General features: G+C 48.0%; 2 protein-coding genes across 2 annotated transcripts in view; both read right to left on the reverse strand.

Moving 5' to 3' along the window:
• Positions 1–26040, reverse strand: part of LOC144672871 (SCO-spondin-like) — a 152167-nt gene extending 126127 nt beyond the window's left edge. Inside the window, exons 1-3 of the mRNA XM_078534861.1 lie at positions 25885–26040; positions 2720–2833; positions 2222–2360 (exon numbers count right to left, since the gene is read on the reverse strand). Of these exons, the coding sequence (XP_078390987.1) occupies positions 2222–2360; positions 2720–2833; positions 25885–25894 (263 nt within the window). The 5' untranslated portion in view covers positions 25895–26040. The remainder of the gene's footprint in view (positions 1–2221; positions 2361–2719; positions 2834–25884) is intronic.
• A 2-nt stretch (positions 26041–26042) lies between these two features.
• LOC144672872 (SCO-spondin-like) overlaps positions 26043–26333 on the reverse strand; it is a 168098-nt gene continuing 167807 nt past the window's right edge. The window contains exon 17 of the mRNA XM_078534862.1: positions 26043–26046. Coding sequence (XP_078390988.1) covers positions 26043–26046 — 4 coding nt within the window. The remainder of the gene's footprint in view (positions 26047–26333) is intronic.

Consider the following 26333-nt stretch of genomic DNA (forward strand, 5'->3'; position numbering starts at 1 on the left):
CCCATTTATCTACCCTACTAGTTACATCCTCAAAACACTCCAATAAATTTGTCAAACAGGATTTCCCTCTGGTAAAACCAAGCTGACTTGTTCTAATTGTACCAACACTTTTCCAAGTTTATTGTTAACATTCCTTAATAATAGATTCCAGAAAAGGAGAATATAAAAAAGATGAGACTGACAAATTAATAATGGGAAACAAGGAAATGTCAGAGACTTCGAACAAGTATTTTGTATCTGTCTTCATGGGAAAAGACACAAAATCATCCCAGGAACAGCAGAAAATCAAGATGTAAAAGGGAGAGAGTAACTTAACAATCAAAATCACTAGAGGTAAAGTGTTAGGAAAGCTAAAGGGACTAAAGACTGACAGGTCTCCTGAACCTGCTGCCCTGTATCCTTGGATCTCAAAAGAACTGATAACAGAAATAATGGATGCATTGGTTGTAATGTTCCAAAATTCCTTAGATTCTGGAAAGGCCCCAGCAATATGTAGCCTCTCAGGAGATCGCTCAGAGCTGGATACACTCTGCAATCTAGTAAATGAGGGGACAGCCTGAAATTTGCACATTGCTTACATTGGGGGTTAATCGTGATCTCTGTGCCTGTTTATGAGACTTATCCAACTTTCTCCCCCTTGAGTGCAAAAGCAACCGAGATAAGCTAATGAAGTTATGCTAATGAAGCTATGCTAATGAAGTTATGCTAATGAAGCTATGCTAATGAAGCTATGCTAATGAAGCTATGCTAATCCTTTACAAATAACTGGTCAGACCCGTGCTGGAGTATTGTGTCCTCGATAAGGCCTGCATTTCACACAAGTAGTTGCCTGAGGTTGTGGCTTCCGCCTTCCTGAAGCAGAAGTCCTGTCTCCAAGAGTTGCTGGGCTTCTCTGGGCTGCTGCTGGGACTGCAATCAGTCCCTGGCCAGGAGTCACGGTGGAAAAGCCAGTGAGCAGGGGCTCGCTGGGGCCAGTCAGGCAGGTGGGAGTTGGGGTGGGTGGAGGTGGTGTTCGGGATGTCAGCAGGAGTTGATCAAGCAGAGGCCACCTTTTCAGTTGAGGGAGCCCCTGTGCAGCAGAGTATTGCCTGAACAGGAAGGTGCCCCACCAAACCCACAGGCTGGTCGAGAGGGTTTACCAGGGTGACCATCCCATGTTGGGTGGAACTTGCTTGTGGTGACATTCCTGTCTGTCTGCTGCCCTTGTCCTTCTAGATGGTAGAGGTCGTGGGTTTGGAGGGTGCTGAAATCCAATAGCAGTGGGCAGGGATCTTGCCATTCAGGAAGAGTGCCCAGAAAACTCAGTCAGGTTTGCCTGCAGTCGAGTGGTATGGTCCCACCCAGCATGGGAAGGTCACTCTAGGAAACCCTGGTGACCAGCCTGTGGGTTAGACGGGGCACCATTCTGTTCAGGCACCATCTGCCCAGCTGAGGGATCTGTCATTGGGAAGCGGTGGGGACGGGGGCACGGTAAGATATGCCCCTGCCCTTGCTTTCAACTCCCTTACCCCCTAACCTTCCCTGACCTCCATCCCACTCTCCCTGCCTCTCTCCAGGGATCCTGCCTCTATCTGTAGTGAAGGCCCAAGTGTAATACCAGCAGTGGCCATGGCTCCCAGTGGTGCTGCAGGTACTGGGGAGCTACAGGCCTCTGGTTGGCCATTACTGGAGAGCTGCTGGCCTCTGATTGGCCGATGCTGTCCAGGTGGGTGTCGAGGGTGGTGCCTGACTCCTGCTTGAGACGGTTGTCCTACAAGGAAGGATTGAGTAAATTGGGCCTAAATTCTCTGGAGTTTAAAGATGATCTCATCATAACATAAAATTCTTAGAGGGTTTGACAGCGTCGATACTGAGAGATTGTTTCCGCTGGTTGGGGAACCTAGAACACAGGGGCAGAATCTGAGGATAAGGGAGCAATCATTTAGGAGTGAGATGAGGAAAGATTTCTTCACTTAAAAGGTTATGAATCTTTGGAATTCTCTGCTCCTGAGGGTTGTGGATGCTTCATCGTTGAATATATCCAAGATTATGATCAATAGATCTTTGGACACTAAGGGAGTTAAGGGATTTGTGGGGTGGGCAGGAAAGTGCAGTTGATGTAAAAGATGAGTCAATGTTCGTGTGGGATATAGAAGCAGGTTCAAGGGTAGCCGAGTCCTGCCCCCTATTCCTTATGTTCTCATGTTCATGATAGAAATCTGGACAAGCAGCACAAACATACCAGTTTCCACAGGGGGCTGGGATCCGGCCTCCCGGCTGATATTCCACAGTGTGGTTTGAACTGGGTAATCCACATCGACAGTCAGACTCCAACACACACTGTGAATCCTGCAGCAACTGACCCTTGGGGCACCGACAACCTGCAGGGAGATATCGAAGGTCAGACAGACAGGTAAGAACATAATAAATAGGAGAGGGAGTAGGCCATTCAGCCCTTTAAACCTGCTCCAACAGACTCACATCCTGGGATTGCAAAGTGCAAAGTGAAAGACGGCAGATTTCAGAGAGTGGATCAGGGTGATGAAAGCATTGACATCCAGAGAAAAAGGAGTGGAATGAAATTTTGTTAATTCAGTATTCATGAGAGCCCAGGCGATCCCACACTCTATCAGCACAGCTCCAATGGGGATCCTGTCTCCCGAAACAACCTGGAGTCTGCCTGTAACAATCTCGTACAGCCTGCCGACCTGATCGGTGCAGTTATCTGGAAATGACATACCAGGTTTGCATGTTCCCTGCAGACATTCCACATGGTCCCATAAGTCAGTACAGGTCCTCGGACAGTGATTCGCACATGACACAAACTCCTTTCCTCGGTCCTCGCAGAGTTCTCCTGTATATGGGTAACAGTGAGTAAGTATAATAAGCGTTTGATAAGTGTGTTAGTAACTGTCACCTCAAGGACACAGGAGTATCCCAGAGTAACAAGTATCCCCTCAATAAGGGCCCCATGTTTTTAAACCCAGTAAAACTAGGCTGGGGGAGCCGAAATACATTCCATCAAACACTCCAAGGACAGGTACAGCACGGGGTTAGACACAGAGTAAAGTTCCCTCTACACTGTCCCATCAAACACTCCCAGGACAGGTACAGCACGGGGTTAGATACAGAGTAAAGCTCCCTCTACACTGTCCCCATCAAACACTCCCAGGACAGGTACAGCACAGAGTTAGATACACAGTAAAGCTCCCTCTAGACTGTTCCCATAAAACACTCCCAGGGCAGTTAATGCACGGGGTTAGATACAGGGTACATCTCCCTCTACACTGCCAACATCAAACACTCCCAGGACAGTACAGCACGAGGTTAGATACAGAGTAAAGCTCCCTCTGCACTGTTTCCATAAAACACTCCCAGGGCAGGTAAAGCAGGGGGTTAGATACAGGGTAAAGCTCCCTCTACACTGTCCACATCAAACACACCCAGGACAGTACAGCACGGGGTTAGATACAGAGTAAAGCTCCCTCTACACTGACCTATCAAGTGCACCCAGGACAAGTACAGCACAGGGTTAGATACATAGTAAAGCTCCCTCTACACTGACCCCTTCAAAAACTCCCAGGACAGGTCCAGTACAGGGTTAGATACAGAATAAAGCTCCCTCGACACTGAGCCACCAAGTGCACCCAGGACAAGTACAGCAGGAGGTTAGATACAGAGTAAAGCTCCCTTTACACTGACCCATCAAAAACTCCCAGGACAAGCAGAGCACTGGGTTAGATACAAAGTAAAGCTCCCTCTACACTGTCCCCATCAAACACTCCCAGGACAGGTCCAGCACGGGGTTAGATACAGAGTAAAGCTCCCTCTACACTGTCCCCATCAAAAACTCCCAGGACAGGTGCAGCACGGGGTTAGACACAGAGTAAAGCTCCCTCTGCACTGTTTCCACAAAACACTCCCAGGGCAGGTAAAGCAGGGGGTTAGATACAGAGTAAAGCTCCCTCTACACTGTCCACAACAAACACTCCCAGGACAGTACAGCACGGGGTTAGATACAGAGTAAAGCTCCCTCTACACTGTCCACAACAAACACTCCCAGGACAGTACAGCACGGGGTTAGGTACAGAGTAAAACTCCCTTCACATGTCCCCATCAAATACTCCAAGACAGGTACAGCATGGGGTTCGGTACAGAGTAAATCTCTCTCTAAACTGTCCCCGTCAAACACTCCCAGGACAGGTACACAGCACTGGCTTAGATGCAGAGTAAAGCTCCCTCTACACTGTCCCCATCAAAAACTCCCAGGACAGGTCCAGCACGAGGTTAGATACACAGTAAAGCTCCCTCTACACTGTTTCCATCAAACACTCCCAGGGCAGGTGAAGCAGGGGGTTAGATACAGGGTAAATCTCCCTCTACACTGTCCCCATCAAACGCTCCCAGGACAGATGCAGAACAGAGAAAGATACAGAGTAAAGCTCCCTCTACACTGTCCCCGTCAAACACTCCCAGGACAGGTCCAGCACGGGGTTAAACACAGAGTAAAGCTCCCTCTACACTGACACATCAAATAAACCCAGGACAGGTACAGCACGGGGTTAGATACAGAGTAAAGCTACCTCTACACTGACCCATCGAATAAAGCCAGGACAGGTAAAGCACGGGGTTAGATACAGGGTGAATCTCCCTCTACACTGTCCCCATCAAACACTCCCAGGGCAGGTACAGCACGGGGTTAGAGACAAATTAAATCTCCTTCTAAACTGTCCCCATGAAACACTCCCAGGACCGGTACAGCACGAGGTTAGATACAGAGCAAAGCTCCCTCTACACTGACCCATCAAAAACTCCCAGGACAGGGAAGGCATGGGGTTAGATACAGAGTAAATCTCCTTCTCCACTCTCCCCATGAAACACTCCCAGGGCAGGTACAGCACGGGGTTAGGTACAGCGTAAAGCTCCCTCTACACTGACCTATCAAAAACACCCAGGACAGGTAAGGCACGGGGTTAAATACAGAGTAAATCTCCTTCTCCACTCTCCCCATGGAACACTCCCAGGGCAGGTACAGCACAGGGTTAGATACAGAGTAAATCTCCTTCTACACCGTCCCAATCAAAAACTCCCAGGACAGGCACAGCACGGGGTTAGATACAGAGTAAATCTCCTTCTACACCGTCCCCATCAAAAACTCCCAGGACAGGCACAGCACGGGGTTAGCAAATGAGGAACGTTTGAGGATTCTGGGTCTATACTCGATGGAGTTTAGAAGGATGAGGGGGGATCTGATTGAAACTTACAGAATACTGAAAGGCCTGGATAGAGTGGATGTGGGGAAGATGTTTCCATTAGTAGAAGAGACTAGGACCCGAGGGCACAGCCTCAGAGTAAAGGGAAGACCTTTTAGAACAGAGATGAGGAGAAACTTCTTTAGCCAGAGAGTGCTGAATCTATGGAATTCATTGCCACAGAAGGCTGTGGAGGCCAGGTCATTGAGCGTATTTAAGACCGAGTTAGATAGGTTCTTGATTGGTAAAGGGATCAAAGGTTACAGGGAGAAGGCGGGAGAATGGCGTTGAGAAATTTATCAGCCATGATTGAATGGTGGAGCAGACTCGATGGGCCCAATGGCCTAAATTCCGCTCCTATGTCCTATGGTTCTACACTGTCCCCATCAAACACTCCCAGGACAGGTACAGCATGGGATTAGATACAGAGTAAATCTCCCTCTACAGTGTGCCCATGTGGTTGGTGGTTGCATAGTGGTAATTGTCTCTGGACTAATATTCCAGAGACCCAGGGTAATGCTCTGGGGACCTGGGTTAGAATCCCACCATGGCAGATGCCATAATTTGAATTTAAATTTGAAATCTGATGATGACAATGAAACCATTGTCATAAAACAAACCCATCTGGTTCACTAATGCCCTTTAGGGAAGGAAATTTGCCATCCTTACCTGGTTTTGCCTACATGTGACTCCAGGTTGACTCATGAATGCCCTCTGAACAAGGGTAATTAGTGATGGGCAACAAATACTGGCACAGGGGCTTTAACAGTAATGAGAGTTCAGGAAGTTGCAGACATGTAACAACGTCGAGATAAATAATAGTGAAGCTAAGAGGTCGTTTGCCAAACAATTATCGGCCAGTTATTCTTACATCAGTGGTGAGCAAATTAGTAGAATCAATCCTGAGAGATAGGATTAACTGTCATGTGGAAAGGCATGGACTAGTCAGGGATGGTCAGCATGGATTTGTTAAAGGAAGGTCTTGCCTCACAAATTTGATTGAATTCTTTGAGGAAGTGACAAGAAGGGTTGATGAAGGTAGTGCAGTGGATGTTGTGCACATGGATTTTAGCAAGGCATTTGACAAGGTCCCACATGGCTGATTGGTCAGGAAAGTAAAGGCCCATGGGATTCAGGGTAATGTGGCAAACTGGATAAAAGGTTGGCTTTGTAACAGGAAACAAAGGGTAATGGTCGATGGATGTCCTTGCGAATGGAAAGTTGTCTCAAATGGTGTTCCACAGGGCTCGGTGTTGGGACCCTTGCTGTTTGTGTTATATATTAACGATTTGGATGTGAATGTGGGGGGCATGATTGGGGAATTTGCAGATGACACAAAGATTGGTCGAGTAGTGGATAGTGTAGAGGATAGCCATAATCTCCAAAACGATATAGATGGGTTGGTGGAGTGGGCGGTAAAGTGGCAGATGGATTTAACATAGAGAAGTGTGAGATCATACATTTAGGGAAGTCAAACAGTTACAGGGATTACACAATAAATGGGAATATACTAAGAGGGGTAGATGAAGTGAGAGATCTTGGTGTACAAGTACACAGGTCCCTGAAGGCAGCAGTTCAAGTAGACAAGGTTGTAAAGAAGGCATGTGGAATGCTCTCCTTCATTGGCAGAGGTATAGAATATAAAAGTAAGGATATAATGTTGGAATTGTATAAAACACTGGTGAGGCCACAACTGGAGTATTGTGTGCAGTTCTGGTCACCACATTACAGGAAGGACGTAATAGCTCTGGAGAGAGTGCAGAGGAGGTTTACAAGAATGTTGCCAGGGTTAGAAAAGTGTAGCTATGAGGAGAGATTGGATAGGTTGGGGTTATTTTCCTTTGAACAAAGCAGGCTGAGAGGTGACTTGATTGTGGTGCACAAAATTATGATGGGAATAGATTGAGTGGACAGGATAAAATTGTTTCCCTTGGTGGAGAATTCTAGAACCAGGGGACATAGATTCAAGATAAGTGGCAGAAGGTGTCGGGGGGACATGAGGAAGAACTTTTTTACACAGAGGGTAGTGGGTGTCTGGAATTTGCTGCCCAAGTTGGTGGTAGAGGCAGAAACTCTCAACTCTTTTAAAAAGTACCTGGATCTGCACCTTAAGTGCTGTAAGCTGCAGGGCTATGGGCCGGGTGCAGGAAGGTGGGATTAGAAAAGGCACCTGGGTGTCCTCGGGCTGGCATGGACAAGATGGGCTGAATGGCCTCCTTCTGTGCTGTAACTTTTCTATGGTTCTATGTTTTGTCGGAGTCATTTATGGGCCCTTAACAGCAGTTGCACTATAGGACAGAGAACACAGCAAGAAATAAATGGGGTAAGAATGGTACCGCAATAATCATGGGTGACTTTAATCTACATGTAGATTGGACGAATCAGATTGGCCTGGAACATGGGGCAGAATTTTCAGTTTGACGTGCGGAGGGCGGGCCCCACATGTCCACGAGTAAAATGACACACGGTGATGTCGGGCGAGTGTCCCGATATCACCTCGCGCCATCGTGATATTTCACTGGGCGGGCGAGCGATGAAGTTCGACACGCGCCCGCCATTAATTAACGGGCTAATTAAGGCCCTTTAGTCTTCAATCGACACCGATTTTTGGGTGCCCGTGCGATCTTCAGCTCAGCGCACGGGCGCAACGCACAGGCGGGTAGGAGACATTTCCAATAACCCACGGGCGGGATAAGAGGGCTCAGTGGGGTCGTCAATCTGCTTTGTGGATTATTTATTGGAGAAAGTTTTTTAAACTTGTCAGTGTGATCTGCAGTATTTCAGGACACATCCCAACTGCTTTTTCTGGACTCTTAACCTTCAGGTCAGCACTCTGCAGTGAGGAATCTTTTTCAGGCCTGCAGGCTTCAGGAAGCCTCCCCTTAGCCTGGGTATGGGATCTGATCTGTCCACTGGAGGCAGCTCCTCTGAGGAGGAAGGGAGGGCTAGAAGGAGGAGGAGGCCAGGAGTGCACATTCAGCCTCCAGGGGAGCCACCTTTGGGAGGCCAGGCGCAGGAATAAGGGGCGCAGGGCCAAGAGGTTGTCCAAGGTGGAAGGGGCTGCAGAAGACGCCACTATCCTGCTGCCAGGGTTTACAGGCAGCAAAGCAGCTACCTCAATATGTCTGAGGTGCAGTGCCGAAGGAGGCTCCGACTGTCAAGGGAGACAGTCAAATATATCTGTCAGATGATTGGCCCTGAGATCTCCCCTAACTGTGTGGGTGGACACCCCATGCCAGCGGCTCTGAAGCTCACAGTTGCCCTCCACTTCTTTGTATCTGGTTCCTTCCAGAGCTCAGGGGTGATCTTTGCAGTATCTCCCAATCAACTGTACACACTCGTGTCAAGCAGGTTACAGACGCTTTGTTCAGACGGGCATTAACCTTCATCCACTTCCGCTGGGACCAGGCAAGTCAGACACAGTGAGCCAGAGGCTTCGTGGCCTTTGCTGGCTTCCCCCGCGTCCAGGGTGCTATAGACTGTACACATGTGGCCATCAAGGCGCCAGCGGGTGAGCCCGGTGCCTTCATCAACAGGAAGGGCTCCCACTCCATGAACGTGCAGATAGTGTGTGACCACAGGATACAGATTCTACAAGTCTGTGCAAGGTACCCAGGCAGCTCCCACAACGCCTACATCCTCAGACACTCCCAGGTGCCGAGGCTCTTCAGTGCTCCTGCCCGGCTGGATGGATGGCTGCTGGGTGACAAGGGCTATCCCCTCAGAAGGTGGCTCATGACGCCTCTCCGCCATCCAAGAACAGAAGCTGAGCAGCGGTACAATAGGAGCCAGGGCACCACAAGGGCTGTGGTGGAGAGAGCCATCGGTCTTCTCAAAATGCGCTTCCGATGCCTGGACTGCTCAGGGGGCGCACTCCAGTACCCCCAGATCGTGTCTCGGTGATAGTGGTTGCATGCTGCACTCTCCACAATCTTGCGCTGGAAAGGGGGGGATGCAGTGGACGATGAAGACGTAGACACATTGTCTGCGGCTGCACACGATGAGTCCAGCAGTGAGTCCGAGGATGAGGAAGCACAGGGGAACGCTGAGGGTGTAGATGCTGACCCAGGACTACACCAAGGAGGCAGGGACACCGGGGAGGCTTTAATCCAACAAACCTTCAGCTAGCACAACACAGATGGATCAGCAGGACCAGCCTGGGTTGCCGCCTCGATACTCGACACCAAAGTGCAAAATCATCAGCAGGAACTAAGGGGCTTGTACATAAAGGTAAATGTCCAAAAAAACACTGATGACACTTTTCTTAAACATACACATGCAGGAGAAATGAGGCACCCTCAGCCATGGTGACACATCAGGCATTTAATGTGTGAATCAGAAGTTATCACAAATATTAAACAATAGTTTAAACAATCAAAAAGAAATCAATAGTAACAGGTAGTGCGAGGTTATAGAGAAGGAGGAACTGAGAACAATCACCATCACTAGAGAAAAAGTACTGAGCAACTATTGGGATTAATGGGTGACAAGTTCCCAGGACCTGATGGCCCACATCCCAGGGTCTTAAAGGAAGTGGCAGTGGAGATAGTGGCTGCATTGGCTAAAATATTCCAAAATTCCCTGGATTCTGGAATGTTCCAGTGGATTGGAAAAATGCTAATATAACGCCCTTATTCAAAAAGTGGGGGAGGCAGATAGTAGGAAACTATAGACCAGTTAGTTTAACGTCTGTCGTTGGGAAATTGTTGGAATCCATTATTAAAGAAGTAGTAATGGGGCATTTGGAAAGTCAAAATGCAATCCATCAGAGTCAGCATGGTTTTATGAAGAGTAAATCGTGTTTGACTAATTTGCTAGAGTTCTTTGAAGATGTGACAAGCAAAGTGGATAATGGGGATTCTGTAGATGTAGTATATCTGGACTTCCAGAAGGCCTTTGATAAGGTGCCACACAAAAGATTAATACACAAGATAAGATCACACAGAGTTAGGGGTAATATATTAGCTTGGATAGAGGATTGGCTAACCAACAGAAAGCAGAAAGTCGGGATAAATGGGTCTTTTTCTGGATGGCAAGCTGTAACTAGTGGGGCGTCACAGGTTTTGGTCCTTGGGTCCCAACTATTTACAATCTATATTAATGACTTGGATTCAGGGATAGAAGGTACTATAGCTAAATTTGCAGATGACACCAAAATAGGTGGGAAAGTAAGTTGCAAGAAGAAATAAGAAATTTACAAATGGATATGGACAGGTTAGGTGAATGGGCCAAAATTTGGCAGATGCAGTTTAACGTGGATAAGTGTGAGGTTATCCATTTTGGTCGGAAGAATAAAAAGGCGACTTATTATCTAAATGGAGAGAAGCTTCAGAATGATTCAGTGCAGAGGGGTCTGGGTGTCCTCGTGCATGAATCGCTGAAAGCTAGTATGCAGGTACAGCAGGTAATAAGGAAGGCAAATGGAATTTTGGCATTTATTGCTAAAGGAATAGAGTTTTAAAATAGGGAAGTGTTGTTGCAACTGTACAAGGCATTGGTGAGACCGCACCTGGAATACTGTGCACAGTTTTGGTCCCCTTACTTGGGGAAGGATGTAGTTGCACTGGAGGCGGTTCAGAGGAGGTTCACTAGATTGATTCCAGAGATGTGGGGCTTGTCTTATGAGGAGAGGTTGAGCAGTTTAGGCCTATACTTGCTGGAGTTTAGAAGGATGAAAGGAGATCTAATTGAGGTATATAAGATGCTAAAGTAGACGTGGAGCGGATGTTTCCCCTTGTGGGGCATTCTAGAACAAGAGGCTAGTTTTATGCTAAGGGTTGGTAGATTTAAATCAGAGATGAGGAGGAATTACTTTTCTCAAAGGGTCGTGAATCTGTGGAATTCACTACCTCAGAGTGTAGTGGATGCCGGGACACTGAATAAATTTAAGGAGGAGATAGACAGATTTTTAATTAGTAACGGGTTGAAAGGTTATGGGGAGAGGGTGGGAAATTGGAGTTGAGGCCAAAATGAGATCGGCCATGATCATATTGAATGGCGGGGCAGGCTCGAGGGGCTGAATTGCCCACTCCTGCTCTTAGTTCTTATAAGGACCTAATCTTGGCCAACACAAAAGCACTAGTGAGAAACCCGTGGTGTGCCTAAGGTGCCTTATGTTTTCATTTCCGGGTGCTACGTCTTGGTGCTGCCCCATCGCTGGGAGTGGTATCTGAGCCAGCCTGCTGACTCTGCTGTCCTGTTGTCCTCAATGACCTTGGGGGTCGTCCTCTGGCCCGTGGAGCCTGTGCTGGCCCCGCCTGGGAGGGATCTGCCAGTTCCACAGCTGGTACCTCCCCAGTCACCGCAGCCTCACCGGATGCTATGGTCACTGGGAGAGGGGCGGAGGAGCTGCTGCCCTCATCCGGAGCGCCCTGAGAGGAGCCCACAGAGACACCAGGCAGCTACTGCACCGACGTGAAATCGCTTCGGACCTCCCTGCTCACCGTGGATGGATGGGCACCAAGCTGGGAAGCTTGAAGCTCACACCATCTCCCACACTGGCACTGACCAGCTGAGGTCAGTGCCGATGTGAGGGCTGCTGGTCCGAGCGCATCCCCAGGAAGCCCTGACGGGTCTCCTGGAGGAGCCTCTCCATGAGAGTCAGCACTCTCTCCATGGAGGACACATGGCGCTCGGACATGAGGCTCACTGCATCACTGATACTCCACGTGGACTCCACCACCACGGAGACCAAGCCAAGCACAGCCTCATGTATCCTACCCAGATGCTCCCGCACGCCCGGCCGCATTTCCTGCAGCTGCTGCGTCGCAGACAACTCCAGAGGGACATCATCAGGCACCGACTGAGCATGTGCCTGGTCCCCTGCAGTCCTCCGGCTGCTGGCACCATGGGCACTCTCTGTCTCTGCCAGCTCCTTCAGCGAATGCGAAGTGCCCTCACCGCTGTGCCCTGGGACACTAGCCAATGTTCGAATTCCCACCGAGGTGCTAGTATCTGTGCTGGTGCCTGCCTGGCAGAAATGGTGTGACACTGGTGAGACTTCAGTCCCCTCAGATGTGAGAGGAGGGCCCCTGGTCCTCCTCCCAGTCGTGCTCCGATGATGCTGAAAGGAAGGACAAGGTCAGTGGATCAGTTCGCATGCACACACTGACAAACTTCATCCCTGTCCCCCGGATCATTATGTGCTCATCCTTCCAGAACCAATGGCCAAGCAATGTTTCAACAATAACTAATTTAATATTCATCAGGACTATGGCTGTTGGGAGGACAATGCGGATCTCAATGTTGGCCTTAAATACCTGGCTGTTCCACCCCAGCCTCACTGACACCAGTTGACCTGGGGGCATGGCGCCTCTCCAGGTCAACGGCCTCCTGCTCGAAGCGGTTTAATGAGGAGAGTTGTGCCTGGCCGCCTCCAGTCCTCACAAGCTTGGACGCATTATGAGTATTCTTCTCCTGAAAAGGAGAGACGAGCATTGATTAGGGCAAATTGCACATGGACTCTGTTGGTGCACGGCCCACCCCAACCAGACTGGGGCATCTGAGGCCTCCAGTGCCTCCTCTCCCCGCTGCTGCTGATCACTCAGACAAAGATAGTCCGTCTGATCCCAACCCCCCACCACCCCCTTGGACACATGCTGCGTCCATCACTTTAGGAACCACTCGGTATTTCCTCCCCTAGCAAGGAGGCGCAACTCGGTGCAGCGTCGAGGGCAGCAGATGGTTCTTGGCCACGAGACCTTGAGGCTCCCCTTCCACAATCTCCTCACCGTGAATAGGACATGTGCTGGAGTTCTGAGTGTGCGCCGAGCTGCATCTCCTGCAGGCTGCCCCCAGACTAGTCGTGTGTGACTAAGAGCAACAAATGGTGCGGGGGAGAACCCGTCTCCTCATGATCCACTGAGGCTGATCTAAGCATGGGCACTATCTGCCTGCCCACCCAGAGTGCAACAAATGCCCAACATGATTCAATGCAGTCACCACAGTGAGACTTTGTGGGGAGGGGGTCCTCAGAGGGTAAGGCTACCTGCTGGGTTAAATGCCCAATGCTAACATGGCACTCACCAGAGGGCAACAAATCATTGAAGTGCTTACGGTACTGGATCCAGGTGCACCCACACCCCGTCCCGGGATCTCACCACCTCCGCCACCTCCTCCCAGGCACATTTCGTCATGGGGGGGGCCTCCTCCTCCCATCCTGGGGAACCAACACCTCCCCCTGTGCGGCCACCTCCTCGAGGAGGGCAGCAAGGCTGTCATCTGAAAAACGAGGGGCACATTGGCCCCCCCACTGGCTGACCCTGCAGCCTGGCCCTGCTCCTGGGGCTGACCCTGCAGCCTGGCCCTGCTCCTGGGGCTGACCCTGCAGCCTGGCCCTGCTCCTGGTGCTGACCCTGCAGCCTGGCCCTGCTCCTGGGGCTGACCCTGCAGCCTGGCCCTGCTCCTGGGGCTGACCCTGCAGCCTGGCCCTGCTCCTGGTGCTGACCCTGCAGCCTGGCCCTGCTCCTGGGGCTGACCCTGCAGCCTGGCCTGCTCAGCTACTCCCCCTGCTGCGGCCTGGAACTGGCCATTGTGAACAGCCTACAAAAGCTGTCCACACACTCCCGCTATCCATGGGAGTCGGCAAATACACTGGGCGGGACAGGGCCCACCCGCGTAAAATTACAGAGCGGACCCGAACGTGGGTGGCGATCGGATCCACGCCCGCTCCCGCTCTCCCTGCCCCCCGACAAATGGAAAATCCTGGCCATGAGTTCATAGAGTGTTTTCAGACAGTTTCTTAGAGCAGTGCATTCTAGAGCCAACCAGGGAGCAGACTATTCTAGACCTGGTAATGTGCACTGAGACAGGATTAATCAATAACCTCATAGTAAAAGGAGCCTCTAGGTAACAGTGATCATAACATGATGGAATTTCATGTTCACTTTGAAATGGAGAAGAGTGGGTCCATGATCAGTGTTTGAAACCTAAATAAAGGTAATGATGAGAGTATGAAGGCAGAGTTGGCTAAAGTGAGCTGGGAAAGTGGGTTAAAAGGTAGCAGAGTAGAGGTGCAGTGACCAACTCTAAAGGAGATATTTAATAATTCTGAGAAAAGATTTATCTCAGTGTGAAAGGAAGGCTCTTTGAGAAGGTTGTATTATCCGTAGCTAATGAGGAAGTTAAGGAGCATATCAAATTGAAAGAAACACTGATAATCTGCAAAGATTAATGTTGGTCAGAGGATTGGGCAGATTTCCAGAACCAGCAAAAAATGACGAAAAGGACCACGACCTCTGGCTGTTCACCCTCCCCCTCAGCTGCTCAGGGACATCCTTGACCCTGGCACCAGACAGGCAACAAACCATCCTGGAGTCACATCTGTGGCAGCAGACATGTGGGAGAATGGGGTTGAGAAACTTATCAGCCATGATTGAATGACGGAGCAGACTCGATGGGCCGAATGGCCTAATTTCTGCTCCTATGTCTTATGTCTCTCTGTTCCCCATACTATCGAATCACCTATCACTATTGCTTTTCCAGTCTTCCTTGTACCCCCTGTGGAGCTGAGCCCCCCCGCCCCACCCCCGCCCCACCCCCGCCCCGCCCCACCCCCGCCCCACCGTGGTGCCACGAGCTTGGCTCTGGCTGCACCCTCCAGGTAAACCATCACATTCATCAGTCTTCAGAACTGAATACTTGTTGGAGAGTGAGATGCACTCAGGGGACTCCTGGACTACCTGCCTGCTCCTCCTTGACTGCCTGGTTGTTACCCATTCCTTCTCTGCCTGCACAACTTTAAACTACGCAGTGATTACATCTATAAACGTGCTTTCCATGAGACACTCAGCCTCGCGGAGGTCAGCAGTGACTCCAACTGCTGCTCAAGTTCTGTAACACAGAGCACAAGCTATAGCAACTGACGACACTTCCTCCACATCTGGACAGGAGTCTTCACCATTCCTCCCCTGAGCTCTGTGATTTTCCTGAGTAGGAGGTAATTTAAATCTCCTGTTATTGCTCCTTTTTTCTTGTTAAACACCTTTGAAATTTTCCAACAAACTTACTCATCTATCTCCTTCTCACTGTTTGGGGCTCTGTAAAAACTCCCAACAATGAAACAGTTCTCCCTCTGTTTCTCAACTCAAGCCAAACCGATTCAGTCCTTTGTTGTGGTCCATGTAGGTACCAAAGACAGGCTGGACGAGGAAGGAGGTTCTGAGCACCAAATTAAAAAGCAGAACCTCAAAGGTACAACTATAGAACCATGGAAAGGTTATGCTGAAGAGAGAGGCCATTCAGCCCATCGCATCTGCAGTAATTCTCTGGATTATTAGCTAGCCACATGCAAATTGGCATAGGGCAAATAAGATTAGAGGAATGGATGCATGGCTCAAAGACTGGTGTGGGAGAAGTGGGTTCCGGGTTGTGGGGCATTGGCGCCAGTATTGGGGAAAGTGGAATCTGTATCGTTGGGACGGTCTATACCCAAACTGTGCTGGGACTAGTATTCTTGTGAGCTTCATAACTAAAGAAGTAGAGAGGGTTTTAAATTGAATAGTAGGGGCAAAGGATCAAATTTGGGAAGATGTGGTAAACCAGAGTAGAGACGAGGCAAGAGAGAAAGGTATAAACATGGGGAAAATAGAGTATAAGAGTAAACTTGCGGGAACATAAAAACTGACTGTAAAAGTTTCTATAGGTATGTGAAGAGAAAAAGATTGGTGAAGACAAATGTAGGTCCCTTACAGTCAAAAACAGGGGAATTTATAATGGGGAACAAAGAAATGGCTGAACAACTAAATACATACTTTGGTTCTGTCTTCACAAAGGAGGACATAAATAACATACCAGAAATGTTGGGGAACACAGGGTTTAGTGAGAGGGAGGAACTGAAAGAAATCAGTATTAGTAGGGAAATGGTGTTGGGGAAATTGATGGGATTGAAGGCCGATAAATCCCCAGGGCCTGATAATCTACATCCCAGAGCATTTAAGGAAGTGGCCCTAGAAATAATGGATCCATTGGTGGTCATCTTCCGAGATTCTATAGGCTCTGGAGCAGTTCCTACAGATTGGAGGGTAGCTAATGTAACCCCACTATTTAAAAAGGGAGGTAGAGAGAAAACAGGGAATTATAGACCAGTCAGCCTGGCGTGGGTAGTGGGGAAAATTCTAGAATCCATTATAAAAGATTTAATAGCTGAGCACTTGGAAAACAGTGGCAGAATCGGACAGAGTCAACATAGATTAACAAAAGGGAAATCATGTTTGACAAAGTTATTGCAATTTTTCGAGGATGTAACTAGTAGAGTTGATGAGGGGGAGCCAGTGGATGTGGTTTATTTGGACTTTCAGAAGGCTTTCGACAAAGTCCCACATAAGAGATTAGCATGTAAAATTAAAGCACATGGTATTGGGGGTAGTGTGTTGAGATGGATAGAACACTGGTTGGCAGACAGGAAACAAAGAGTAGGAATAAACGGGTCTTTTTCTGAATGGGAGGCAGTGACTAGTGGGGTACCGCAGGGATCAGCGCTGGGACCCCAGCTATTCACAATAAATATTAATGATATAGATGAGGGAACTAAATGTAATATCTCCAAATTTGCAGATGACACAAATTTGGGTGGGAGGGTGAGCTGTGAGGAGGAGGCAGAGATGCTTCAGTGTGATTTGGACAAGCTGAGTGAGTGGGCAAATGTATGGCAGATGCAGTATAATGTGGATAAATGTGAGGTTATCCACTTTGGTAGCAAAAACAGGAAGGCAGATTATTATCTGAATGGCTATAAATTGAGAGAGGGGAATGTGCAATGAGACCTGGGTGTCCTCGTACACCAGTCACTGAAGCATGCAGGTGCAGCAGTTGGTAAAGAAGGTAAATGGTATGTTGGCCTTCATAGCCAGAGGATTCGAGTACAGGAGCAGGGATGTCTTGCTGCAAATATACAGGGGCCTTGGTGAGACGACACCTAGAATATTGTGTGCAGTTTTGGTCTCCTGATCTGAGGAATCACAGAATCACAGTGCAGAAGAGGCCCTTCGGCCCATCGAGTCTGCACTGACACGTGAGAAACACCTGACCTACCTATCTAATCCCATTTACCAGCACTTGGCCCATAGCCTTGAAAATTATGACGTGCCAAGTGCTCATCCAGGTACTTTTTAAAGGATGTGAGGCAACCCGCCTCCACTACCCTCCCAGGCAGTGCATTCCAGACTGTCACAACCCTCTGGGTAAAAAAGTTTTTCCTCACATCCCCCCAAAACCTCCTGCCCCTCACCTTGAACTTATGTCCTCTTGCGAAAGACCCTTCACCTGCTCCCTAACCACCCTGTCCATGCCCCTCATAATCTTGTACACCTCGATCAGGTCGACCCTCAGTCTTCTCTGCTCCAACAAAAACAACCCAAGTCTATCCAACCTCTCTTCATAACTTAAATGTTTCATCCCAGGCAACATCCTGGTGAATCTCCTCTGCACCCCCTCCAGTGCAATCACATCCTTCCTATAATGTGGTGACCAGAACTGCACACAGTGCTCCAGCTGTGGCCTCACCAAGGTTCTATACAACTCCAACATGACCTCCCTACTTTTGTAATCTATGCCTCGATTGATAAAGGCAAGTGTCCCATATGCTTTTTTCACCACCCCACTAACATGCCCCATCACCTTCAGAGATCTATGGATACACACGCCAAGGTCCCTTTGTTCCTCAGAACAAAGTCATGCCGTTCATTGAATATTTTCTTGTCAAATTACTCCTTCCAAAGTGTATCACCTCACACTTTTCAGGCTTAAATTTCATCTGCCACTTATCTGCCCATTTGACCATCCCGTCTATATCTTCCTGTAGCCCAAGACACTCAACCTCACTGTTAACCACCCGGCCAATCTTAGTGTCATCCCCAAACTTACTAATCCTACCCCCTACATAGTCATCTATGTCATTTATATAAATGACAAATAATAGGGGACTGAGCACAGATCCCTGTGGTACGCCACTGGACACTGGCTTCCAGTCACTAAAGCATCCTTCTGTCATCACCCTCTGCCTCCTACAACTAAGCCAATTTTGAATCCACCTGATCAAATTACCCTGTATCCCATGTGCCTTTGTCTTCTTTATAAGTCTCCCATGTGGGACCTTGTCAAAGGCTTTGTTGAAATCCATATAAACTACATCAACTACACTGCCCTCATCTACACACCTGGTCACCTCCTCAGAAAATTCAATCAAATTTATTAGGCATGACCTCCCTCTGACAAAGCCATGCTGGCTATCCCTGATCAAACCTTGCCTCTCCAAGTGGAGAGAGATACTCTCCTTCAGAATTTTCTCCAATAGTTTCCCTACCACTGACGTGAGACTCACTGGCCTGTAGTTCCCTGGCTTATCTCTACAACCCTTCTTAAATAGTGGAACCACATTAGCTGTTCTCCAGTTCTCTGGCACCTCCCCTGTGGCCAGAGAGGAATTAAAGATTTGGGTCAGAGCCCCTGCGATCTCCTCCCTTGCCTCCCTCAGCAGTCTGGGACACAAATCATATGGACCTGGAGATTTGTCCAATTTTAAGCCTGCCAACACCTCCAATACCTTGTCACTCTCTATGTCAATTTGCTTAAGGTCCTCGCAGTCTCTCTCCCCGAGTTCCATACCTTCATCCTCATTCTCTTGGGTGAAGACGGATGTGGAGTATTCATTCAACACTCTAGCGATGTCCTCTAGCTCCACCCATAGATTGCCCCCTTGGAGCCTTATGGTCCCTACTCTTTCCCTGGTTCTCCTCTTCCCATTGATATACATATAGAATATCTTGGGATTTTCCCTACTTTTACCAGCCAGAGCTTTCTCATTTCGCCTCTTTGCTCTCCTAATTGCTTTCTTAAGCTCCACCCTGCACTTTTTGTATTCCACTAATGCCTCTGCTGATTTGCTTCCCTTGTACCTGCTAAAAGCCTCTCTTTTCCTTCTCATCGTAACCTGAATATCTCTGGTCATCCATGGTTCTCTGGTCTTGATGCTGTTTCCTATCACCCTAGAGGGAACATGTTGAGCCCGTACCCTCCCCATTTCCTTTTTGAACACCCCCCACTGTTCCTCTGTAGATTTCCCCACAAGTAACTGTTCCCAGTCTACCTTGGCCAGATCCTGCCTTATTTTACTAAAATCCACTCTCCCCCAATCCAAAATATTTTTTTGCAACTTGTCCATTTATTTGTGCATAACAAACTTAAACTGTACCATGTTGTGTTAACTATCACTAAAATGCTCACCCACCACCACCTCAGCCACCTGTCCGGCTTCATTCCCCAGAATTAGGTCCAGCAATGCACCGTCCCTGGTTGGACCCTCTACATATTGACCTAAAAAGTTCTCTTGTACACATTTTAAGATATCCACTCCATCCAAGCCCTTAACACTATGTCTATCCCAATTAATGTTGGGAAAGTTGAAATCACCTTATATAATTACCCTATTGTTATTGTTTTTACACACCTCCACAAATTGTGCACATATTTGCTCCTCAATTTCCCGCTGACTATCTGGGGGTCTATAATAAACACCTAACAATGTGGTTGCCCCTTTTTTATTCCTAAGCTTTACCCACAAAGCTTCATTCGATGCCCCCTCCAAGATATCATCTCTCCTTACTGCAGTAACTGACTCCTTAACTAACAATGCAACGCCCCCTCCTCTTTTACCCCCTCCCCTGTCTCGCCTGAAGACTCTATATCCCGGAATGTCGAGCTGCCAATCCTGCCCCTCCCTCAACCACATCTCAGTGATGGCTACTATATCACAATTCCACATGTCAATCCTCACCCTTAACTCATCTGTTTTACCTGTAATACTCCTGGCATTAAAGTAGAGGCCATCCAGCCTTGCCTTACTCATTTGGAGCTTATTGCAGCTATACTCCCTCTGACTTGAAGGATGTTCTTGCTATAGAGGGAGTGCAGCAAAGGTTTACCAGACTGATTCCTGGGATGGCGGGATTGACATATGAGGAAACATTGAGTCGGTTAGGATTATATTTGCTGGAGTTCAGAAGAATAAGAGGGGATCTCATAGAAACCTATAAAATTCTAACAGGACTAGACAGGGTAGATGCAGGAAGTATGTTCCCGATGGTGGGGGAGTTCAGAACCAGGGGTCACAGTCTGAGGATATGGGGTAGACCATTTAGGACTGAGATGAGAAATTTCTTCACCCAGAGAGTGGTGACCCTGTGGAATTTGTTACCACTGAAAGTAGTTGAGACCAAAACACTGTGTGTTTTCAAGATGGAGTTAGATATAGCTCTTGGGGCGAAAGGGATCAAAGGATATGGGGAGAAAGCGGGAGCAGGCTATTGAGTTGGATGATCAGCCCTGATCATAATGAATGGCGGAGCAGGCTCGAAGGGCCGAATGGCCTACTCCTGCTCCTAGTTTCTATGTTTCTATGTAAATGATAAAGACAGTGACAGGAAAGGCCAGAGAATACAAATGTGAGAGTAAATCAGCAGATAAAGCTAGACATTACAAAAATAATAAAAGGACAAAAGTAAAGGCTCTGTCTCTGAACGCACGTATCATTCAAAACAAAACAGATGAACTGATAGCGCAAATAGAAATAAATTAATAAATATGACCTGATAGCCACTACAGAGACATGGCTGCAGGATGACATAGATTGGGACCTGAATATTAAAGTGTACATGATATTTAGGAAGGAAGGGGAGTGAGGAAAAGGTGCAGCAGTGCCTCTGTTAGTAAAAGATGGTAATAGTGTGTTTTGGAAGGATGACTTAGGTTCAGGAAACCAGGATGTAGAAGTGGTTTGGTTAGAGATGAGAAATGATAAAAGCAAGAAGACACTTGTGGGAGTGGTGTTCAGGCCCCTAATTGTAACTACACGGTAGGGCAGGAGGTAAAAGGAGTGATAATTGGAGGTTGTCAGGAAGGTACGGGGGTAATTATGGAGGATTTTAATCTATATCTAGACTGGAAAAATCAGATGGGCAAAGGCAGCCTGGATGAGGAGATTATAGAATATTTTCAGGGTATTTTCTCAGAGCAGCACTTTATGGAGCCGACCAGAAGGAGGGTTATGCTAGACCTGGTATTATACAAAGAGATAGGATTGATTGATAACCTCATAGTGAAGACACTCCTAAGTAGTAGCAATCACAATATGATTGAATTTTACATTCATTTTGGAGGAGAGAAGAGTTGGTCCAAGATTATGTTTTTAAACTTAAATATGGGCAATTATGAAGGTATGAAAGTGGAGCTAGTTAAAGTGAACTGGCAAATGAGGTTAAGGGAAAGGTCAATAGACAATACACAGAAAATGGTTCATCTTCAAGGACTAAGAACATTCTGGAAGAATTTCTGTTTTAAAAGACACTGTCCCTTAAAGGATTAATGAAGGGCTCTGATTGCTCTTCCTGGGAAAAAGCATCCTTTTACAGCAAAGGGTAATTAAGCAGTGGAAATAAAACTGTAAACCTCTTGACCTGAGTGAACTGTGTACAAAGGGAGGGGGGTCACATGGGTTTTCAGGCTCTGAGAAAAATTTATCCCTGGAAGACTGTGTTTTAAAAATAGGTTTTTGTTTTGCTTTGAGAAGAGAAGGAGCAACTGCTTGGGAAGCAAGACCGGAGCCTTTTACAGTCCAGAGCCAGTCCACAGCCAGAAGTGAATAAAAGCAGCTCCTGAGCTACTCTACGTTCTGGAATAGTTTACCCTCGAGTCTGTCTGCAAAGTAGTGCCAGAGTCATTGATTGTTTCATGGATCAGCGCTGAGACCAAGCATATAACCCAGACGCCATCTCAAGAACTCTACTGTCTATCCTTTGCCTTTGAACCACTGACTTTTAACTTTTGGCCAAATTTCTCCATTTTGACCTGATTTTCATTGTTTGTGTGTGCATGTGTGTGTGTGTGTGTGTGTGTGTCTGTGTGTGTGTGTGTGTGTCTGTGTATGTGTCTGTGTGTGAATGTGTGTCTGTGTGTGTGTGTGTGTGTGTGTGTGTCTGTGTGTGTGTGATTGTGTGTGTCTGTGTGCGTGTGTCTGTGTGTGAATGTGTGTCTGTGTGTGTGTGTGTGTGATTGTGTGTGTCTGTGTGTGTGTGTCTGTGTGTGTCTGTGTCTGTGTGTGAATGTGTGTCTGTGTGTCTGTGTGTGTCTGTGTGTGTCTGTGTGTGTGTCTGTGTGTGTGTCTGTGTGTGAATGTATGTCTGTGTGTGTGTGTGTGTCTGTGTGTGTGTCTGTGTGTGTGTGTCTGTGTGTGAATGTGTGTCTGTGTGTGTGTGTGTGTCTGTGTGTGTGTCTGTGTGTGTGTCTGTGTGTGTGTCTGTGTGTGTGTCTGTGTGTGAATGTGTGTGTGTGTGTGTGTCTGTGTGTGTGTGTCTGTGTGTGAATGTGTGTGTGTGTGTGTGTCTGTGTGTGTGTGTCTGTGTGTGTGTCTGTGTGTGTGAATGTGTGTGTGTCTGTGTGTGAATGTGTGTGTGTGTGTGTGTCTGTGTGTGTGTGTCTGTGTGTGTGTGCCGAGATTTACTGTGCCCACCGGTGTTGGGCGTGTTCAGTGGCGTGAGTAGACAATATGGCGAGAAGGCCAAAAATCAGGTTGATGACGTCGTGAAACCAGTTTGCGATCATCCGCTCTGCCCACCAATGGGGGTGGGGGGCGCGTTCCCTGCTGTTGGACATTGGAAACCTCATTGTAATACATCAGCATTTCATTATAAGGCCAGCCCACCGGACTCATCCCGCTCCCCCTCCCCACCCCCTGCTGGATCGTCCGCTCACATCGGCAGGAAAACACGTCGATGTGTTTCACAACAGCATGTGTAAGGTGTGCACTGGACAGGCTGCACTTCACTCAGGGCTTCAAGGTTTGTTTGCCGACCTTGCTTCAGGCAGCACTCGCAGTCATCAGCGCCAGGCTTCACAGGCAGCACCACGTCACTGTTAGGGGGGCTCACGGGCAGGCCTCTATCTACCAGACCAGCCACATGTGGGGGGCTTTTCAATGGCTACAGGGCTAGGACTTGCTTGGGGAAGGGGGAGAAGTGGCCTCAGGCAAGGCGGGAGGCTGCAGGGGGAGGGCTAAACTGGGGATGGAGGGTATCACAGGGTGTGTGTGGGGGACATGTTGATCTGTGCAAATGGCCTCAAGATGGTGGGAGGTGAAGAGGCAGCCTCCAGAGGAGATGAGGCCAGATGGAGATGTGAGGGTGTGTGTGAGAGAGTGAGTGGTGATGTCCCTTGAGCTGGCAGTGAGTGAGATGCCAGTGAATGTGTGATGGCCTTGTGAGTGTGTGAGTTTAGAGTGATGAGATGGTTACCTTGCCCTGGTGGCACAGATGAGATCATTCATCTGTTTTCTGCATTGGATGGCCAACCTCTTCTGTGCAGCATTGGCACTGACCACCTCTGCCCCCGCCTCCCAAGCCAGAGTGGTAATGTTGCTGCCGGGGGTAGAGGACATCACAGTGGCCTCCACGGCATCCAAAAGGCGCCCGAGGGCTGCAGTATTCTTGCCTCTCTGGGCCATGTCTTCTTTGCTGCTGTCCTGGGCTGGAAGCACTGAGCCTGTCCGTACTTTACATGTGGTGTCTGGTGTGATGAAGCGGCAGGTGACAGTGTGGCAGACGAATTGGAGCCCGCCCGCCATGGAAACGACGTGTATCCCGGGAATGCATAATTAATGTGGGAGGTTCAGGACGATACAGCCTGAAAAGCTGCCATTGTGGCCGGCAGCAAAAACAACGTTTCACCTGCCCACAACCGCACTTAGAGCAAATCTGGGACCATTCCACCCTCGGGGTATCTCGAAACAGTAATTAGTATAATTTCATATTCCACACTGTATGTTGATTAGCTTTACCTTCCTATTTGACAAGACTGGTTTTATAATAAACTAATAAGTTTGTTGCTTATTGAAAGGAGCCTAGTTAAAGTCTCTTTTATTCTGGGTAAGAGTTGTGAAGGTAAACAATTGGCCACGTGGGTGAGTAAATTAAACTTTAAAACTAAGGGTGTGACCTGTGAAGTAGGGGGGCTAGATCAACTCCACACTCCTCCCATCCTGCTCGGTTTTTTTTGGGAGGAAGAATAAAAAAGCAGAGTATGATTTTATCAGAGAATGACTGCAGAATTCCGAGGTCCAGCATCTACAAGGCACAATTCAGGAGTGTGATGGAATACTCTCCACTTGCAGCTCCCACAACAGTCAAGAAGCTCGACACCATCCAGGACAAAGCAGCCCGCTTGATTGGCACCACATCCACAAACATTCACTCCCTCCACCACCGACGCACAGTAGCAGCAGTGTGTACCATCTACAAGATGCACTGCAGGAATTCACCAAGACTCCTTCAACACCTTCCAAACCCACGACCACTACCATCTAGAAGGACAAGGGCAGCAGAAAGATGGGAACACCACCGCCTGGAAGTTCCCCTCCAAGTCACTCACCATCCTGACTTGGAAATATATCGCCGTTCCTTCACTGTCACTGGGTCAAAATCCTGGGACTCCCTCCCTAACAGCACTGTGGGTGTACCTACACCACATGGACTGCAGCGGTTCAAGAAGGCAGCTCACCACCACCTTCTCAAGGGGAATTAGGAATGGACAATAAATACTGGCCCAGCCAGCGACACCCACATCCCGTGAATGAATATAAAAAAATGGAAGCTACAAAGTGACATAGATCGGCTGTGAGTGGACAAAGATCTGGCAAATGGAGCATAATGTGGGAAAATGTGAAATTGTCCATTTTGACAGGTAGAATCAAAATGAAGCTTATTATCTAAATGGTGAGAGATTGCAGAGCTCTGAGATTCAGAGGGATCTGGGTGTCCTAGTGCATGAATCACAAAAGCCCAGTACGCAGGTACAGCAGGTAATTAGGAAAACTAATAGAATGTTATCATTTAATGTGAGGGGAATTGAATATAAAAGTAGGGAGGTTATGCTTCAGTTGTACAGGGCATTGGTGAGACCACATCTGGAGTATTGTGTACAATCCTGGTCTCCTTATTTAGAAGAGTAAGAGGTGACTTGATTGAAACATATAAGATCCTGAGGGGTCTTGACAGGGTGGATGTGGAGAGAATGTTTCCTCTTGTGGGAGAATCTAGAACTAGGGGTCATTGTTTAAAAATAAGGGGTCGCTCATTAAAGACAGAGATGAGGAGAAATGTTTTTCTCTCAGAGGGTCGTGAGTCTTTGCAATTCTCTTCCTCAAAAGGCGGTGGAAGCAGAGTTTTTGAATATTTTAAGGCAAAGCTAGATAGATTCTTGATTAACAAGGGGGTGAAAGGTTATCAAGGGTAGGCAGGAATGTGGGGCTGAGGTTACAATCAGATCAGCCATGATCCTATTGAATGGTGGAGCAGGCTCGAGGGGCCGAGTGGCCTCCTCCTGCCTCTAGTGTCCGTAAGTAGAGCCGCTCAGTATAGCCTTTCAATTTAGAACTCGAGAATGAACCTTAATTAAAATGGCCACATCCCTCTTTCTTTTCCATCTCTAACATTACAGGGTACTTGATAATCAGGAATATTAAGAACCTGGTCTTGTTTTAGACAAATTATAATCCCATTGAGAATTTGTGCAGCTAACCAACCTCGTTACTTACACTACCAGAATTGACCTGCATAAATGTTATACCTTTGTCATAGTACAATATAATATTTATTCTTAACTCTCTCACCTGGGCACATGGCAGTGTTGCAGCTTTCTGACTGGAACTCAGGCCCTTGGCATCTGGGAGAATCCTGTGGGTGGAGGAGGGTTCGTTGTCTGATGCGAAACCCACCACTGCAGGGCTCACGACAGGGACTCCACTGCCCCCATGACCCCCAGGAACAGTCACCTGAAAGACAGGCAGTTACACATCATTAGCAGAGAGTGGAAGGTGGCAGGAAACAGGGGGATAGTGAAGGATTATATTAGCAGCAGAAATCAAAGACTAATGAAAATAATCTCACAGGGGATGCATAGAGAGCAAATAAGGACCTCTCCTGAGTGCCGATGGAAAAGTGTAGGAGTAGGGGTGACAAATCCCAAAGGAAAGGGCAAGTCAGAGAGACAGTTGGAGGAACCACAAGTGGAAAAGATCAGGATTAGTCTGATTGCTGAATCTGGGAATGTTGGAAAACC

Source organism: Cetorhinus maximus, unplaced genomic scaffold (assembly GCF_964194155.1).
Source record: "Cetorhinus maximus unplaced genomic scaffold, sCetMax3.hap1.1 HAP1_SCAFFOLD_135, whole genome shotgun sequence".
NCBI lineage: Eukaryota > Metazoa > Chordata > Chondrichthyes > Lamniformes > Cetorhinidae > Cetorhinus > Cetorhinus maximus.